At 47.4% G+C, this 19,626-nt stretch overlaps 4 protein-coding genes across 4 annotated transcripts; 3 read left to right on the forward strand and 1 right to left on the reverse strand.

Annotated features, from left to right (window-relative positions):
* The first annotated feature begins 2,363 nt into the window (after positions 1–2,363).
* Positions 2,364–3,474, forward strand: LOC134367417 (thymosin beta-15A). Its single transcript, XM_063084158.1, has 2 exons — positions 2,364–2,463; positions 3,437–3,474. Exons 1-2 carry the CDS (start codon positions 2,364–2,366, stop codon positions 3,472–3,474), a joined length of 138 nt encoding a protein of 45 aa, XP_062940228.1.
* A 4,671-nt stretch (positions 3,475–8,145) lies between these two features.
* LOC134368214 (late histone H2B.L4-like) lies at positions 8,146–8,577 on the reverse strand. The gene has a single exon (XM_063084757.1). The coding sequence runs from the start codon at positions 8,575–8,577 to the stop codon at positions 8,146–8,148; it is 432 nt and encodes a 143-aa protein (XP_062940827.1).
* A 5,439-nt stretch (positions 8,578–14,016) lies between these two features.
* LOC134368215 (histone H2A-Bbd type 2/3-like) lies at positions 14,017–14,476 on the forward strand. Its single transcript, XM_063084758.1, has 2 exons — positions 14,017–14,061; positions 14,180–14,476. Exons 1-2 carry the CDS (start codon positions 14,017–14,019, stop codon positions 14,474–14,476), a joined length of 342 nt encoding a protein of 113 aa, XP_062940828.1.
* Positions 14,477–18,326: 3,850 nt separating this feature from the next.
* On the forward strand, positions 18,327–19,437 carry LOC134367416 (thymosin beta-15A). Its single transcript, XM_063084157.1, has 2 exons — positions 18,327–18,426; positions 19,400–19,437. The coding sequence occupies exons 1-2, from the start codon at positions 18,327–18,329 to the stop codon at positions 19,435–19,437; spliced, it is 138 nt and encodes a 45-aa protein (XP_062940227.1).
* The last annotated feature ends 189 nt before the right edge of the window (positions 19,438–19,626 follow it).

Below are 19,626 nucleotides of genomic sequence, written 5' to 3' on the forward strand. Positions count from 1 at the left end.
GGTCATCATGGCCTACTTAGGGTCCGATGGCTATAAACAGTTGTGCGAGCTTGACTACAGCTCATCTGGCTTGGATCTCAGAGTTCCAGACCTTCAAAGGTAACTGGGCAAAATGTGCCTGCTTCTGGTAGAGGCCCCTATTATCTTGGAGGAGTGAGTGTACTCGGGATGAAAGGAATAAGGACCCTCGGGCCTAAAGCAGTGGGAGAGGCAAGGAATGTGAGCCCGCGGTCCCTGAGCCAATCAGAGAGGGCTGTGATGGGGTCTGGGAAGGTGAGGTCGGCTAGGACATCATGAAGCCCCTGTTCCTGGGGTGAGGTCCTAAGTAGAGGGAAGACATGGGGGAACGGGCCTGCAAGGCTAAAGCGGAGGTAGGGGCTGGGAAATGAGGCCCGGTGTAAGAACCCAAATGCCCCAAGGGATCACACCCTGATCACATAAGTCCTTCTCGGCCACACCCCATCATGGTGCAGGTTGCCCTTTCCTTCCGTGTTCTCCTTCCTACGGGCGCGAATCGTACACCAATCAGCTCACCCCCCAAGCCCCATGCTGTATGCTAAGTAGGGACTGTATCTTAAGCCAATCAGCTTTCCCTAAAAACCCTATGTATATGTTTGTGTGCCGCCTAATAAACGAGCCCTCTCCGGTGGATCATCAACTGGTGTCGACTCGTCCTTTCACCCGGACACCTCGGCCAATGATAGGGGTGGGGGCGGGGGCGGGCGGGGCCTGCTCCGGGCCTTGTAAGTGCGGGTTTCTGCGCGGGAACGCACACCACGAAGGCAGTGAGCAGCTCTCTCCACCCCAGGGGCGTCCTTCAGGCGTCTTCAAGCCCTCAGGTGAGGAGGTGCGGTCCCGCTGGGGCCAGAGGACGATGGGGACGGGAGCACGCAGGGACTCCGTGGCGGGGCTGTCGCGCCTTCGGGAGCCCTAGGGGCCCGGATTGGGGTTGGCTTTTCCCGTCAGCGCCGCGGGGCGAGACTCGTGCCTTTGTCTGCCCTCGGCGTGCCTCCTGTGCGAGATGCCGAGCCCTCCCGGGGGTCGGGCCCTGGAAGGCCCGAGGGGCGGACCCCCAAAGCGGCCGGCCGGTCCGCGGAAGAAGTGCAGGTCGGAGGCTTCGAGGACGAAGCGGAGTTGAGGGCTCGCCCGGAATGGGCCCTCTGGGCCTGGCCCCTCGCTCCCTCCCCTCCCGTGGCCCTTCGGCCGGGCGCCCGACCAGGATGACAGTTATTTTCCAATGAAAGCAAGATGCTCCTGTCAAAGTGGCCTGTGCGCCCGGCCCTGTTATTTGTTTGTCCCGGTTTCCCCAGCTTTGAGGTTGGCTTCTGAGCGCTTGGCACGGGAGGGTCATAGGGTAAGGTCAACTGAATGGAGGGGACGTGTTTGAAACTACTGGCCGCTTGGGGGCGTCTCTGTTCTACTCTGGTCGCTAGACGTGTCTCGCCCCACCAGGGTGGGAACAGACATGAGCAGGAGAGCTCCGCCTTCCGGTTTCTGGGGTCTCTTATTCTTTGTTCTGGACGAACCTAGAATGTTCAGAGGCCGCCGCAAGGCATTTCATCAGGTCCACAGCAAGACTCTTCTGAGCCTTGTCTCCTTGCCTCGCCCTTGACAGAGAAAACGTGGTGAAATAAGACTCTGTGTATTTAGCGTATCCCATTCTGCTGAAGTCGTGAGTCTGATCCTAATTAGCTGCCCCTTCTTACAGTGTTTACAAACCGCTGCCACAAGGGGCTAGTATAAGACGAGTAACCAGTTACGACCGGATTAAATCCTCTCCCCTCTCTTATTGCAGCACCTTAATCTACTGTTTGGGGGCATTTAAAATGGAAAGAAATTAGTACAACTTTGGCCACCCCTTTTTGTGTGCTGCTCCCCATCCTCCAAGAAAAATGCCGTCGCCACCCCACCCCCCCCCCACCCCCCGGTAATTGAACAGACAGCGAAGATTCTTAGATAGTGCTGTGATCTATTAGAAAATCATTGACTGGTTGAACCAAGTTTTTATTATATTCTTCGACCCCTAATTGTTCCTGTGCTTCTCTTACCTCCATTGTACCTTTGCTGTGATTTTAAAAGAGTCGGACATGTTGGCTCCGGGTTTCTAGAGCGTCTTGGTTTCTAGTGTATCCTGATCTAAGGGCATTTTCTGCTTATCAGAATAGGGGTATTGAAGTGAATTTCAAAGTAATGAAAATAGAATTCTTCTAAGATGCGCTGGTGTTTTCCTGTGGAAGATCAGTAGGTAAAATATACATGACTATTACGTTTGAACATTTATGACTGTTACTACTTTGTCTGACGATAGTTCTGCCAGGGAAGTTTCTTAAAAGAAATTGTTTTCGGTCTTTCTTTTAGTCAAGATGAGTGATAAGCCAGACTTGTCGGAGGTGGAGAAGTTTGACAAGTCAAAACTGAAGAAAACTCATACCGAGGAAAAAAATACTCTTCCCTCAAAGGAAAGTAAGTCATGGAGGGTTTCTAGCTGAGACAGACAATGGTGAAAGTTGGTATCTTCAGTGAATAAACCTATCTTCTAGTAATTTTTACTATCGAGGAAGTAATTATTAGAGTACCATTTTATTTTATGCAGCCATGACAACTATCAAAGAGTTGTCTCCTTCTTTGGATTATATAAATGGTTCGCACATGATAGGCCCTAGTAGTAATGGGGAAGTAAAAACCACTTCCCTGTTGGAAAATTACTAAAACACACATTGAAACCAATCTTAAACATTGGACTTAGCACTAGAAAAACCTTACTTCTGTCTACTTTTAGTTATTTGGCATTTTTCTGCATCTAGAAATTTGAGTCCATTATCTCATGCCTAAAGAACCATGCCAGCTCTGCGGTCTGGGCCTTCTCCAATCTGGTGACAAGATAGGGATGCAGAACGAGTTTCGATCTTGGGTGCACTTGAGGCTCCCAGACTTAAGGGATCAGTTTTGCCCTCCAGAGTAACAGACAGCTGGAGAAACTCCAAGCATATTCACAACAGCTGAGGGGCATTTTCTGTCATGTGTGCGTTATTTGAGAGTTCCGAAATTAGTGAAAATTATCTCAAAGTGTATAACTTCCAAATGGTATCGTCAGAGATAAACGTGAGCAAAATGCTTCACTTCCTCCTCGGTCTCAAATAATCTATCGAAAAACTGTCAACAACACAAATCTGCCTCTCGAATGAAAGCAAAAACCAAAAAAACTGCAATTGAAGTAGATTCTAATGAATGTTCGAGTGGTAAACATGCACACACGTGCACACATGCACCCCGCTGTGAGCATTTGTGGTTAGTGCCTTAGCATTCTCAATTAAAAGCATGTATGGCAGCCTTCCATGACTTACCTAAAGCTGTTTTGTAAGAAACTGAATTAAATCTTAGGAAAATACTCTTAGTGATATATATATTTTTTGTTTTGTTTTTTTTTTCCCCTCAGCGATCCAGCAGGAGAAACAGTGTGCTCAGACATCGTAAAACGGGATCTCCTCCCAAGAGGAAATTTCAACATTGCCCGAGAGCCTTGGTTTTATGCTTGTTTTTTGCAAACCGTTGTGTTTGGAGCGATTTTAGGCATCTTCTGCTGTCCTCTCATTTCTATTCCCTGGCTAAAAGGTCAGGTGGAACCAAAGTTTCCTGAAGTGTGCTTTCAAACTTGCCGTTGGTGTGTAAATTCCAGATGGCAGATGTTGCGAATAATCTCACCAGTGTTGACCCTTGTGTGTGTAGCCCTTTCACCCCCAGCAGGATAAGCCAGGTTTAACCTTCTGCAATGGGTGCCTCCATTGCTTCATTATCTTCATGAAGTTGCATGCTTCTGCAACTTCTCACAGTTTGTTTTTATTTCCAATGTAGTAATGAAATAATAAATACAGTCATTATCTGGCGGCTCTCGACTTCATTTCTTCTAAGGAAGGAAAAGTACACAAGGGTACCCTTTTTCGCCAAACAAAACGGTTGAAGGAAAACCTCTTCAGCAGTGGACTAAGCCCCTTATCTCAGAGTGAAGAAAGACAAACACAGGGTCTGAAGTGACCCACTCAAGCTGAATAAGAACTGAAATTCAAGCTGGGCTGTCTTGCCTTCTGGAAAGTGTTTTCCGACTGAATGGGAGGGGGCACCTAAGCTTGGGGTTGGATGGAAAGGGCGCGGGAGGCACTTGTTAACACGCACTGTACTGAGCACATCACATCTTCAGTTGAGCGTCAACTCAGATATCTGATGCCCACTGATGACCTGTAACACTGAACCTCTGATCTGGTTCTTCTACTGAACAGAATTTACTGTCTCCTGAAGCAAGCATTTTTGGTTTCATGGTGAGCATAAGTGCTGTGGACCGTATGGTGTTCCCCCACCCCCACCACACCAAATTCATATTTTGAAGGTCTACCCCTCAATGCGACTCTACCCGGAGATAGACTTTTTAGGAAGTCATTAAGGTTAAATGAGGCTACAAGGGCTGGGCCCCTCTGTGATCTATTACTATAGGTATCTTCCCACCATAAGGGATTATACCGTCCATACCTATTTGCAACCTCAACTATTATCTTACCTCCCTCTTTCTAGGGGCTCACATCCTTAAATACTCACTGGGGTTACAGAAAGTGGAAGGTGTTTTCTCTGCTCTAGCACAAATTTCCACAAGCAAAACAGTAGGTGGGTCAACTAAGGTAAAGTGTGGTTGAGGTGACACAATCTCAGAGCTTAGGGTAACCAGAAGATTTGAGCCCTGGAGGTCACCATGTTGGTCATCACTACCTTACCATCTGCCTGAAGCAATTGCCCAGTAGAGTCACTCAGTCCCTTACACTGACATGCTGCTTACACGCTTCCCTGCCTGCCTGTAACTTCTATGCCATAATCCTAGGAGAGCATGCTGGAGACCCATACAGCGTGGTTAATCCATCCTCCAGTATTTGAAGTCAGCTGTTGTTTTCCTGCCCCCATACGTCCAAGTCTTCTCCAGCTGACCTTTTCAGAGCATTTGGACCCAAGTTACACAGATGGGGACCCATAACGGTTGCACTTTAGATGGACGGACACAAGTTTAGCCATTATCAGGTCCCTGGATCCCGATTCTGTCATCCAGCCCATTTGCTCTCCTTTCAGTTTGCCATTTGCAGCTTGATAAAGCTGCTGTACGTCCACGACAGACTCAGTAACGTGTGCATTAGCACACTAATCCAGCTCAAGATTAGGCCCATTTCAGATGCCTAAAGGAAAGCATGTCAGGTGAGCTGGGGATGGGACGAAAACTCCCAGTTTTTAGTTGCACCTGGTAACCGTCATTTTTTTTTTTAAAGGATTGATTCCTCCCAGGGCAGTGTAAATGATAAACTGAGTGGGAGCAAGTGAGAGGTATGTGGTGGGAGGGGAAGTCACATAGTTTCTAAGTGAACGCTCCTACAGAAATAAGACGGGAAGAACGATTGCTCACTGGAAGTAGTTTTGCCCTGCATTTCTCAAGTAAATCACATGGGCCTAATCTTGTAGTGAGTGACTAGGTTCACTTGTCTTTCCAAGCAGAGGGAGGTTTTTTTCCCAAGCATCCGGGATTGAGGTTTCAGAGCCCTGAATCCATTTATTATTTGCAAAACCAACCCTCCGAAGGTCTTCTTGTAGCAGTTACATTTACGGGAAAAAAGAAAAGCCTGGAGTTAAGTGGATTTTCTTATGCATGTCTACATCTTTTGAAAATACCTGGTCCATGCTTTGACACCTGTATCCTGTCAGTGTACATAGGCCGACATGTCCTTAATTGCAAAGAACAGAAAATGGCAAAAAGCTGGAAAGCCATAATATATATGCTGCAAGTTAATCCAAAGACAAAAATCAGCCAAATCGTATGTCACGACGACTTCATCTTTGCAAAGGGTCAAAAACCTCATTTAGTGTCATCACTTAAAATTCTCAAGAAACTGCACAGGCAAGTGAGTTTTAGGAATGCCCTAGAATGTAACCATCGCATATTCACACCTGAGAAAAATATCTTGCCCTTCGTCTCTCAAATGCATAGGAATATGTTTGAACCTTGCCTTGGGAAGTTTCAACCGGTATGATCTCGGGCAAGTGACAATCTATTGTGGTTCAGTTTCTTCATCCATAGAAATGGAGATGATAACACTGTTTCCTTCAAGGGGATGTGGTGAAAAGTAGTTGAGGTACTCCCCGTCAAGTGCTTAGCACAATGCTGGCACAGTCGCCAAGCACGCCATGTCCGAGGTCACCAAGGCCAAGCTCAGGTTCCCCATGAGCACCTGAGCTGCCTCCCGCCCCCGAGCATCGCCCCGAAGGCTGTTTTCAGAGCCACCCCAGTCGGCCCGAAAATCCTGGAGCCCTCCGAAGGTGTGCCCGTGGCAGTTTGAGGGCAGGGGTCAGGGGGCGTGCTGCCAATGTGTATTAGTCTTCCTTTTTTTATTTCTTCCTTCCTTATAGTTAAAGTGTACGACACGATGGCTCTGGCTCGTTCGCATATACATAGTGAAGAGATTACTACAGTCAAACAAATGACCATCTTCATCACCTTCTACCCTTGTATGCTAAGAGAATCTAAAATCTACTGTCTTGGTAAAGTTTCAGAATCAAACACAACATTATTAACAATAGTCGTCCTGCTGTACTTTGGATCTCCAGACGTATTCATTGGCCCAATTCCTGATTTGTACCCCTTGACCTCCTTGTTCCCATTTGCTCCTCTCCCTGCAGTGGGTAGTTTTCTGGCAGGTGGCAGGTGGCTTGCTGCTGGCTTCTCAGCATTCTTTACTGTGAACCACATTGTCAACACTAATATAACTGTCCTTCATTGTTTTTATTATACATAACGCTCGAGTTTGTATATCATATAATTGGATCGATTTCTGTAATTTATATGTGCACAAGTGTATGGAAGTCCTGTGATTGAATTAAATTACCACAGAATCTTTTGATTTTAAAACATTGCCACATAATCGATTCCCTTTTCCTCTGTTAGGAGTTTTCATTGAAAAGTAAATTTGAAAGCATTTAGAAAAAGTTTTTTTTTTTACACAGGAGCTCTAATATGTAGTCACCAGTTCTAAAATGTGCTCTCCTTTTCAGCATCTAAGAGTTTTGAATAGATTTATTTTACACTTTACACAGGTTGCATATTTTAAAATATCCCCTATCGGTTAGTTTTCACTATGAAAACCTGGGCTTTTCCACTTTTTGTTCCAGATTCATTGAGGGTTTTAAATAAGGACTGGATGTAGGGGATGGGCAGCCAGGTCCCTTGACGTCCAGGAGCGCTAGTCACCAGTTCGTAGTAACTAGCTGCTAGGAACTAGTTGCTAGTTACTAGTAAAGTAGTGACTTCAGTTTCTAGAAAGCCTAGGAATAAGTACTGTTGTGGAACTCTTGGATTTAATTTTTTCTATGCTGTGTTTTGTTTCCTCACGTGTGTTTCTAATGGGCTAAGTAATAAAGTTAATGCGGAAGAAAAGGTTGACTGGAGTGTTATCGTCCTGTTAATACTCTATTCCGCATATAGATGCTTAGGATGTGTTATTTATTTTAAAGTTTTAATAATATATTTTATTTAATCCAACATAGCAAAATTATAATTTCTATATGTAATGAATATCAACAGTTTGTCAATTACGTAAGCGCTGACTCTTCCCTTCAGTTGGTTTTCTCTGCAAACCGCACCAGGAGGTGCCACATTTTCGTCCATCAACTACTGAAGAAAGTAGTCATGCGTTCTGTTCCCTTCTAGTCCTCAAACCCAGTCGTCCCTTGTCCCACAGACATTTCATCTGTGTCAGTCCCATTTTGTTCCCTGTCTACAATTCCCAACGTCATTTTGGTGCTTTGCTGATGTTTCTACTTGATTTCTGAATTTCCAAACGGAAACCACAAACACCCATAGCGCAGTCATCATTTCCTAATCGTGTTGATTTCTTAAAATCACTTTTCCTTAGAGGATATGTAGGAGATCAGTACTCACGGAAAACTCTAGAAAATTATTTTAGGCCACACAGAACAAAAAGCAACAGAAGAACAGAAAATTTACTCGGATTTTGAGGAAGCCACAAATAGCACGATAAATTAAGTGGTTACAGGTCTTTCGGGTCATCTGAGGCGGCTCTGAAAAGAGCCTTTGGGGGGCCGTGCCCGGGGGCAGGAGGCGGCTCATGTGCTCATGGTGAACCTGAGCACAGCCCTGGTGCCCTCGGTCACGGCATGCTTGCGGAGCTCCCCGGTCAGCAGCAGGTGCACGGCGGCCTGGATGTCCTGTGAGGTGAGGGTGCAGCGCTGGTTGTAACGGGCCAGGCGGCCGGCCTCTTCGGCGAGGCGCTCGAAGAGGTCGCTAATGCACGAGTCCATGACGTTCACGGCCTGCTGGGACAGGCTGAGGCCGTCGTGGACCAGCTTCAGAACCCTGGGGAAATAGGTGGCGAAACTGTCCTCGCCGCGGCGGCCGCGGCGGCAGCGGGTGTGACGGCGGCTGCGGCGGCGATGGCGCCTGGGCTTCCTCTGTTTCAGGGCCGTCGGAGCGCCCTTCTCAGGCGCCTGGGTGCTGACACCTTCCTCCGGAGACGGGGCAGAGGCAGGCTCCGCCATCCCTCAGGCAACCCCCAAGAGCTAGGAGGCACCGACGATGGCGCTGCTGCCAGGCGGGGAGCCCTTTTTATAGTCGCTGCCTTGCCTCACGTCATGCGTGACCTCGACTTCTGACTGGGTGTCAGGGCACACAGGGAGCGCGTGAGTGAGCCTAGCGGAGTGCGCTGGGACTGCACGGTCCTCCTGCTGGCGGTCCCTCCACCAATCACAGTGAGCGTCTGGAGCCCTGCAAGCTGCCTGTCTGGTCCCATACAGAAATTCACAGCAAGAGAACCCACACAGGAAGGCTGTGACACGGCCAGCAGAGGGCTCATGGACGTGGAGATGTGTCGGTCCAACTCCCGCCTCCGGTTCTGATCGAAACCCTCAATGAATCAGGATAACGGAGTAAAAAACTACCGTTTGTAAAGAGTGAAATCAAACACAACTGGGGTATTTAGACCTACATAAGAAAATTCAGCATTTACCAGGTTTGTAGTCACACTCCTAATGATACTTAGATCCGAAAAAGTACCCTACATTCTAGCATTGCTGAATACATAGAACAGCCCTTGATTGAAAGAGAAAAAAGGTATTGGTCTAATTTTGCAGTAAGTCACCCAAAAGGTAAGAGACAGTCAAGAAATAGTTTAAAATCACGTGCTTTTCAAAAATCGGACAGTTCGAGAAAATTTATTCCTTAAATGTATTTGTGGAAAAATGAACCCCAAATACGGAACCAGTACAGAATGAAGAAGAATTAGAGAAATGGAGGTCATCAAGGAACTTGTCACAGAAAGAAAGAAAGAAAAGAAAGAAAGAAAGAAAGAAAGAAAGAAAGAAAGAAAGAAAGAAAGAAAGAAAGAAAGAAAGAAAGAAAGAAAGAAAGAAAGAAAGAAAGAAAGAAAGAAAGAAAGAAAAGACAATAAACAACCATACAGTACAATTCACAGTAAATGAGCCCTCAGGCAAAGAATCACACCCATTCCATCAGGAGCTGCTTCCACCTCAACTCCAAGGCTGAAGAGTCCAGGAAAATTTTGATTGGCTCTCTTGGGAAACCCGGTTCCATGGTGAGCCGGTGGCTATGACTCCGTGGCTACAGGTTCCTCATTGCCTGACTGAGAACAGACTGGGGCTTGAGCTGCTCTGATTGGACCTTCCATCATCCCTATTATGCATAAATGCAAGTCATGAAGGTTTGTGCTTTCTAAACCCAAAGATTATAGACTGGAGAGGAACATAACTGGATAAAACTGAACGAGTTAAAATAGTAACTTCAGTTTCTAGAAAGCCTAGGGATAGGTATTGCTTCTTGAAATTTTCTCCTTAGTTATTTCTGTGATCGGTTGGGTCCTCCTTTGTGTTTCTGTATGTACTCCATAATACTGAGAATGCCGAAAAACGTTTGATGCAGGATGTTTGTCCTGCTCCTACTATGTTCCCCATATGGATGCTTACAGTTCGTTATTTATTCTCCATGAGTTTGAGGATTCCAGCACCGGCCAGAAATTAAAAAAAAAACAAATGTATATATAAATATAAATAAATATATATATATATATATATGTATATGTATATATTTGTATGTACACACATATATATTCACATTTACATGTATACAGACACATATGTATATGTGTATGTGTATATGTGTGTTTGTGTGTGTGTGTATAAATACTATGTATGTGTGTGTGTGTGTGTGTGTGACTGTGGATATATATTTGAGGACTGAAACACAGGAGAGAAATAACTGAGTCAAAAATGTCAAGAAACAATATCTAATCCACCTTCTTTAGAAACTGAAGTTACTAGTTTAATTCATTCAGATTTTACCAATTCTGTTCATTGCCAGGCAATATAATGTGTGTGGAAATATATATACATTTTTTTTTTTTTAGAAAGGTAAAACATCATGTTTTGCGTCTATGTGCAATGGGGATGATGGGAGGGACCTGTTGGATGAGGTGTCCCAGGCTGAACCAATTAGAAGCCTCCTGAAATGTTTGGACTTGCAGTTGAGGGGAATTGTGTCATTAAATAGGTCTGAGTCCTTGACTGCTGTTTGTTGTTTTGTTTGAATGGTTTTATGCTTTTAATCATGTTGATTTACAGATATTATATTAGTTTCTAAAGCTGTCGTAAATAAATTCGAGAGTCTCGGTGACTTAAAAAATATATATTTATCATCTCACAGTTCTGGATGCCAAATAGCCCCTCTTCATAAGCACACCAGTCATATTGGGTTAGGACCGACCCTCACGACTTCACTTTAAACACAGTTACCTCTATAGAGACTATCTCCAAAATAGGGTCACCTCCTGAAGTACTGGGGGGTCACAAGGTCAACACAAGAATTTTGAGAGGGTACAATTCAATAAAGAATATTAAGCTTTCTGCCCCTCCAAAAAATTAATGTACTTCCATGAAAAATACATTCACACCTTCCCTACAGCCCCCAAATCTTAACCCATTGCAGTTCAACTTTAAGTCCAAAATCTCATCTACAAATCTTATATATCTGCTACGGGTGAGACTCCAGTTGTGACTGATGCTGAGGCAGAATTTATCCTTATCCCTGAACCTGCGAAAACAGACAGCAAATTACCAGTTTCCAAAAACAGTAGCGGGACAGGCATAGAATAGACATTACCATTCCAAATGTGAGAAATCAGAAGAAAACTAGAGTTTATGGGCCCTAAGCAGGTTTGCACCATAGTAGGGCTAATTCCATTAGATTTAAGGGATTGAAACCAGTCCTCTTTAATCATTGCTCTGCCCTCTGGACCCTCTGGGATAGCAGCATGAAACTCTCAGCCCTGGGCAGTGGGGACCTCTTCCCCAGCCTGGTTTGTTACAGAAGAGGTGGCACTAGCCATCTAGAATGGAGAAAGCGGCCTCCATCTATGGGATCAAGGAGATGATGGCCTCATCCCCCAGACCTGTGTCCCTGTTCTCAACAAGACTCTGTCTGGATTCTCCTCTTGCCATTGCTGTTTTCTCAGAGTCCTGCTGGAAGAGTGGAATCACCATAGCTTTACTGATGTCTTCCTTGGTTTCCCAGGGTCTGAAAAGTACGTGCAAGTCTGCAGCCACAGGCCGACTGGAAAACAACTTTACATCCACGTAAATACTGTCATCTTGCCCCATAACCACAGTTCAACAGATCACATAACTGTGGGAAAGGAGGGAACCCCAATAAATGCTTACCAAGGAAAAACTGTGTCCTTTTACATTCTTTTACAGCCCATGTGGTTTTAGGTCCCAACATGGCTTTGGTCCTGCTCACTCTAGCGATATTAATGAAATTTGAGAAAGAGAGAAGAAAAGTGGGGTTTGAGGTTCAAGATCCTAAGTGGAATCAAGTGCATCTGATTACTCACTTCAGGAGGGGCGTGAGGAAAAAGGGCACTTACTGAGTGAACATCTAGGATCCAGTGGTGTGGTTTACTACGTAGACAAGCTACGGGAAGTGCCTTTACTGCTTCAATAACACATTACGAGTACCAACGTAGCTAGAAAAAATATTAAGAAGAGAAAATAACCCACCAATTTTTTTTTTAATGGTGGAATAAGCGTTAAGTCAGGTCTTTGCTGAAGAAAGCTGTCATAGCTATATCATATTGCAAAAATAGACTTGAAGTCAACGAAGATTTCTTGAGGATAAAGATAGTCCCCCTGGGATAAAATGTTCAATTCATGTGGGAGGTATTATAAATTTAAGATGACCTATACTGGGTAGGGTAGCTTCAAACTATTTAAGTCAACACTTGACTGAATGACAATAAGGAGAAGCGAAGGTCACCACCAAATATAGACATTTGCAGCCACCTGTAAGTAAGTGGCCGAAACGTAACAAGGACTTAGAAATAAAGCACCTACCAAGCTTGCTTGACGAAATGGAGTAATGCGATAATATGAACCCGGAAATTAGAGAATGTGTTTTATCCACCTGATGTATATTTATGCACATAGAACATGTACTCGGCCATCAAGCAAGATTCCAGAAGTATCAAATACATATCACATTCTCTGACTACAGTACATTTAAGAATCAATGACAAACCATGTTGTCAAAACCAAATGTTTGGGATGACACAAATCACTCTAAAGAAATAATGGGCCAAAGGACATATCATTACAGGGACTGAAAAATATTTATTGATGCGTGAGAATAAAATTTGTGGGGCATGCGTGAGTGCTACTGAGAGAGGATTTTATGGCCCACGTGCTGATTAAAAAGATTAAAAAGAAGGAAGCCTTGATCAGGCATTTTACGGAAGACCAAGCACAAGCGATCACAAAGAACAACAAGAAGCACGATTGAAGAGGTGCCACCTCGCTCAAGTCTCCTGGAAAATGCCTACTACAACCACAGTGACATACTATTTCACACCGTCGGACCAGTGAGAATTAAAAAGGTCAGACCGCATCAAATGTTGGTGACTAGTGGGGACTCACACTCTGGTATTAGGAGGACAAATTGGTCTGACCATCTTGGAGAGCAATCTGACAATACTAATTAATGCGCAGGATGCACACACTGCTGACAGCAGCAGTTCCATTGCTGGGTACACTACCTAGTGGCCTGAACACAAGGAGACGTGTGTGGGGACATTCTTAGCAGCCCTGTGGTCTGGGTGGGGCCTCTGGAAGATCTGCAGGGACCGAAGAGACAGCTAATGGACCCTGAAGCACTGACCTGGAAGAGGGAGGGATAGCACTAGATGTAGTCTCTCGAAAATGGAAACAGGTGTTCAAACAAAGATAACTACATGAACGTTCAGAGGTGCCCTATTCTCAATAGCCAAAAGGGGGAAACAACCGAAATGCCCATCAATGGACAAATAGATAAACTAAATGTCGTCCATCCATACCATGGATTATTATTCAGCTGTGAAAAGGAAGGAAGCAAGTATCGATTCACGCTACCACGTAGATGTACCATGAGGAAAACATTACACTATGTGAAAGCCGCCAGACACAGAAGGCCATGCGTTGGGTTCCATGGGAGGGAGAGCTCCACATGGGGGAAACCTCTGTCGACAGAAAGCAGATAAGTGGTTGCCAAGAGCTATTTATTGGGAGCGTGTGTATGTGTGTGCTCGGGGGTGGGGGGACGACGAGCATGGGGAGTGAGTGCTTAACGGGTACAGGGGTTTCTTGGCGGGGTGGTGAAAATGCTTTGGAAGCAGACGGTTGTGATTGTTCCACGACATCACGAATGTACTTGACACCATGTCGTACCCGTCCCCCACCCCTCTTTCTTTATCTTGCCTGCGATGCTCGGGTCCTACAGAAGGCGAGCGCTGCCACAGAGGGAGGGCCCAGGGGCGAGAGCGTGCGGGTGCCTTGCACCTGCCCTGGCCGGCCGTTTGTAGGCCCAGGCCCGCTCCCTCGGGGTCAACTGGAGGGCAGTGACGTCACCAGTGTGCGCGGCCACGAGCCTGTTCCGGACCAATGAGGGGCCGGGTCGCGGTAGCTAGGTTACGGAGTACGGGCCAAGTACCGACATCTTGAGAGGCATCCAGTCGAGCCAGACCTCGCAGATTGATCGGTCGTCTCCAAGGCCCGGCATGCCGAGCAGGAGGACGAGCCGTCCACGGTCGTCCGGTCTCAATAGGTGCCGTGCCGCCGCTCTCGCGCCCACCGAGCCGAGCTGACATTCTCCGTGAGCCACCCGGAGCGCCTCCTGCGGGAGGGCCACTACGCCCAGTGCCCGAGTTCGTGTGCGCCGGTCTTTCTAGGTGCCATCGTCGAGTACGTGACGGCCAAGGTCTTGGAGCTGGCGAGCGACGAGGCCCGGAGGAGCAGCAGGAGATGCATCACCTTGGAGCTGTTGGACGTGGCCGTGCACAGCAACGCGCTGCTCAGTGGCTTCTTCGTGACTACAACCATCTCCCAGGTGGCCCCAGCCTAGCTGTGGACGCCTGGCACCCAGGGGGCCTCACCAGCCCACCGATCCTCCGTCTACTCCTGCTAGCCCGGCGCCAGCCCCTTCCGTCACAGCCAGCCGGGACAGCCCTGGCCTGTCTTGTGCCTTCGGCGCCTTGTGTCATTAAAGTGTTTGAAAGTACCCACAGGCTTGCTCTATAAATTTTGTGTCAGAGTGGGGTGTGAGACACCCAATGTTGGACGGACGGGCAGGGAGTGGCGAGGGTCAGGGAACAGGGAGGGCACAGGGGAGCAGACTCTCGTGGTGACAATGGGGGTTGGTGTCCCCGTGTGGGAGGTGCTGTCTGGGGCGGGGGCACAGGAGGCTCCCACGTGGACCCTGAGCTAGTCACCGGAACGATGGTGTTCATTGGGGTGGAGCTCAAGGCCAAGACTGAGGTGTCCTGGTAGGATGAATGTCAAAAGGGGTTATGTTATGGAGGGGGACGGAGCCTCAGGTGGCATGGGAGCTCAAGTCAAGGGCTCAAGTGGGGCAGGGACGTTGACTGCCAGAGAGAGGAGTGATTGATGGTTGGGAACAATGCAGAAATCCCCAAAGGCGGAACTGGGGTCACAGGGGGTCAAGAGTTTAGTTTTGGCCTTGTTCAGAGGGAGAGGCTGGGAGACGCCCTTAGCTACCGGGATACGCAATCTGTAGCCTAGCAACAGCACGGTCAGGCCAGGCCCCGCCTCAGATGCCGCTCTCTGCGTATCACCAGGGCGACAGGACCGTGGCAGGTGTCCCGGGGCTGCGCCCAGGAGTGGCTGTCTATGTGGCCTGTTGCCAGCTGGCAGTAGCACGCTTCCAGCAGGCGCTCTTCCACCGGCCATGGAGGAGCTGGCCCTCACTCAGGCTGTCCGCCTCTTCCTGCGACAGGAGAGTGATGCTTGCCAGGGCCTGGTCATGGAGGTGTACCTTGATGTGATTTTTCTAAGAGTTTTTAAGTGTCAGCCCTTAGATCTGTCATCCATTTTGAATGAATTTTTATACATGGTGTGAGATAGAAGTCCAAGTTCACTCTTTTGCATGTGGATATCCAGTTGTCACAGCACCATTTGTGACAGGGATTATTCTTTTCCCCCACTGAATGGTCTTGGAACCTGTACTGAAAATCGACTATACACAGATATCAGGGTTAATTTCTGACTCTAAATCACGCATTTATTATGTTACTTTAATCTACGGACATGTCTACATCGAGGGTCACTTGTGGGCCAAACAAAGTGCTAGGGATTGGAGATATAAAGACGGATAGCCTTAGTAGATTCTCCTGTGGTTATTATCAACTGACTGTTCTCTTGTTCAGTGGCTGAGAAAGTTGAAAATGTGGCTTTGGCCCAGGAGAGCCTCATTGTCGTAGAGACGTCCAGCTGTGGGAGTGAATGACTCTGAACCACCCACGCTCACCTCCTCCATGACCCGGGCAAGGATTAGAACAGGCAGCGCTGAGCAACGCTTCCATACCACTGTTTGGTCATCATGGCCTACTTAGGGTCCGATGGCTATAAACAGTTGTGCGAGCTTGACTACAGCTCATCTGGCTTGGATCTCAGAGTTCCAGACCTTCAAAGGTAACTGGGCAAAATGTGCCTGCTTCTGGTAGAGGCCCCTATTATCTTGGAGGAGTGAGTGTACTCGGGATGAAAGGAATAAGGACCCTCGGGCCTAAAGCAGTGGGAGAGGCAAGGAATGTGAGCCCGCGGTCCCTGAGCCAATCAGAGAGGGCTGTGATGGGGTCTGGGAAGGTGAGGTCGGCTAGGACATCATGAAGCCCCTGTTCCTGGGGTGAGGTCCTAAGTAGAGGGAAGACATGGGGGAACGGGCCTGCAAGGCTAAAGCGGAGGTAGGGGCTGGGAAATGAGGCCCGGTGTAAGAACCCAAATGCCCCAAGGGATCACACCCTGATCACATAAGTCCTTCTCGGCCACACCCCATCATGGTGCAGGTTGCCCTTTCCTTCCGTGTTCTCCTTCCTACGGGCGCGAATCGTACACCAATCAGCTCACCCCCCAAGCCCCATGCTGTATGCTAAGTAGGGACTGTATCTTAAGCCAATCAGCTTTCCCTAAAAACCCTATGTATATGTTTGTGTGCCGCCTAATAAACGAGCCCTCTCCGGTGGATCATCAACTGGTGTCGACTCGTCCTTTCACCCGGACACCTCGGCCAATGATAGGGGTGGGGGCGGGGGCGGGCGGGGCCTGCTCCGGGCCTTGTAAGTGCGGGTTTCTGCGCGGGAACGCACACCACGAAGGCAGTGAGCAGCTCTCTCCACCCCAGGGGCGTCCTTCAGGCGTCTTCAAGCCCTCAGGTGAGGAGGTGCGGTCCCGCTGGGGCCAGAGGACGATGGGGACGGGAGCACGCAGGGACTCCGTGGCGGGGCTGTCGCGCCTTCGGGAGCCCTAGGGGCCCGGATTGGGGTTGGCTTTTCCCGTCAGCGCCGCGGGGTGAGACTCGTGCCTTTGTCTGCCCTCGGCGCGCCTCCTGTGCGAGATGCCGAGCCCTCCCGGGGGTCGGGCCCTGGAAGGCCCGAGGGGCGGACCCCCAAAGCGGCCGGCCGGTCCGCGGAAGAAGTGCAGGTCGGAGGCTTCGAGGACGAAGCGGAGTTGAGGGCTCGCCCGGAATGGGCCCTCTGGGCCTGGCCCCTCGCTCCCTCCCCTCCCGTGGCCCTTCGGCCGGGCGCCCGACCAGGATGACAGTTATTTTCCAATGAAAGCAAGATGCTCCTGTCAAAGTGGCCTGTGCGCCCGGCCCTGTTATTTGTTTGTCCCGGTTTCCCCAGCTTTGAGGTTGGCTTCTGAGCGCTTGGCACGGGAGGGTCATAGGGTAAGGTCAACTGAATGGAGGGGACGTGTTTGAAACTACTGGCCGCTTGGGGGCGTCTCTGTTCTACTCTGGTCGCTAGACGTGTCTCGCCCCACCAGGGTGGGAACAGACATGAGCAGGAGAGCTCCGCCTTCCGGTTTCTGGGGTCTCTTATTCTTTGTTCTGGACGAACCTAGAATGTTCAGAGGCCGCCGCAAGGCATTTCATCAGGTCCACAGCAAGACTCTTCTGAGCCTTGTCTCCTTGCCTCGCCCTTGACAGAGAAAACGTGGTGAAATAAGACTCTGTGTATTTAGCGTATCCCATTCTGCTGAAGTCGTGAGTCTGATCCTAATTAGCTGCCCCTTCTTACAGTGTTTACAAACCGCTGCCACAAGGGGCTAGTATAAGACGAGTAACCAGTTACGACCGGATTAAATCCTCTCCCCTCTCTTATTGCAGCACCTTAATCTACTGTTTGGGGGCATTTAAAATGGAAAGAAATTAGTACAACTTTGGCCACCCCTTTTTGTGTGCTGCTCCCCATCCTCCAAGAAAAATGCCGTCGCCACCCCACCCCCCCCCCACCCCCCGGTAATTGAACAGACAGCGAAGATTCTTAGATAGTGCTGTGATCTATTAGAAAATCATTGACTGGTTGAACCAAGTTTTTATTATATTCTTCGACCCCTAATTGTTCCTGTGCTTCTCTTACCTCCATTGTACCTTTGCTGTGATTTTAAAAGAGTCGGACATGTTGGCTCCGGGTTTCTAGAGCGTCTTGGTTTCTAGTGTATCCTGATCTAAGGGCATTTTCTGCTTATCAGAATAGGGGTATTGAAGTGAATTTCAAAGTAATGAAAATAGAATTCTTCTAAGATGCGCTGGTGTTTTCCTGTGGAAGATCAGTAGGTAAAATATACATGACTATTACGTTTGAACATTTATGACTGTTACTACTTTGTCTGACGATAGTTCTGCCAGGGAAGTTTCTTAAAAGAAATTGTTTTCGGTCTTTCTTTTAGTCAAGATGAGTGATAAGCCAGACTTGTCGGAGGTGGAGAAGTTTGACAAGTCAAAACTGAAGAAAACTCATACCGAGGAAAAAAATACTCTTCCCTCAAAGGAAAGTAAGTCATGGAGGGTTTCTAGCTGAGACAGACAATGGTGAAAGTTGGTATCTTCAGTGAATAAACCTATCTTCTAGTAATTTTTACTATCGAGGAAGTAATTATTAGAGTACCATTTTATTTTATGCAGCCATGACAACTATCAAAGAGTTGTCTCCTTCTTTGGATTATATAAATGGTTCGCACATGATAGGCCCTAGTAGTAATGGGGAAGTAAAAACCACTTCCCTGTTGGAAAATTACTAAAACACACATTGAAACCAATCTTAAACATTGGACTTAGCACTAGAAAAACCTTACTTCTGTCTACTTTTAGTTATTTGGCATTTTTCTGCATCTAGAAATTTGAGTCCATTATCTCATGCCTAAAGAACCATGCCAGCTCTGCGGTCTGGGCCTTCTCCAATCTGGTGACAAGATAGGGATGCAGAACGAGTTTCGATCTTGGGTGCACTTGAGGCTCCCAGACTTAAGGGATCAGTTTTGCCCTCCAGAGTAACAGACAGCTGGAGAAACTCCAAGCATATTCACAACAGCTGAGGGGCATTTTCTGTCATGTGTGCGTTATTTGAGAGTTCCGAAATTAGTGAAAATTATCTCAAAGTGTATAACTTCCAAATGGTATCGTCAGAGATAAACGTGAGCAAAATGCTTCACTTCCTCCTCGGTCTCAAATAATCTATCGAAAAACTGTCAACAACACAAATCTGCCTCTCGAATGAAAGCAAAAACCAAAAAAACTGCAATTGAAGTAGATTCTAATGAATGTTCGAGTGGTAAACATGCACACACGTGCACACATGCACCCCGCTGTGAGCATTTGTGGTTAGTGCCTTAGCATTCTCAATTAAAAGCATGTATGGCAGCCTTCCATGACTTACCTAAAGCTGTTTTGTAAGAAACTGAATTAAATCTTAGGAAAATACTCTTAGTGATATATATATTTTTTGTTTTGTTTTTTTTTTCCCCTCAGCGATCCAGCAGGAGAAACAGTGTGCTCAGACATCGTAAAACGGGATCTCCTCCCAAGAGGAAATTTCAACATTGCCCGAGAGCCTTGGTTTTATGCTTGTTTTTTGCAAACCGTTGTGTTTGTAGCGATTTTAGGCATCTTCTGCTGTCCTCTCATTTCTATTCCCTGGCTAAAAGGTCAGGTGGAACCAAAGTTTCCTGAAGTGTGCTTTCAAACTTGCCGTTGGT

This window comes from Cynocephalus volans, chromosome X (assembly GCF_027409185.1).
Source record: "Cynocephalus volans isolate mCynVol1 chromosome X, mCynVol1.pri, whole genome shotgun sequence".
NCBI classification, from domain to species: Eukaryota; Metazoa; Chordata; class Mammalia; order Dermoptera; family Cynocephalidae; genus Cynocephalus; species Cynocephalus volans.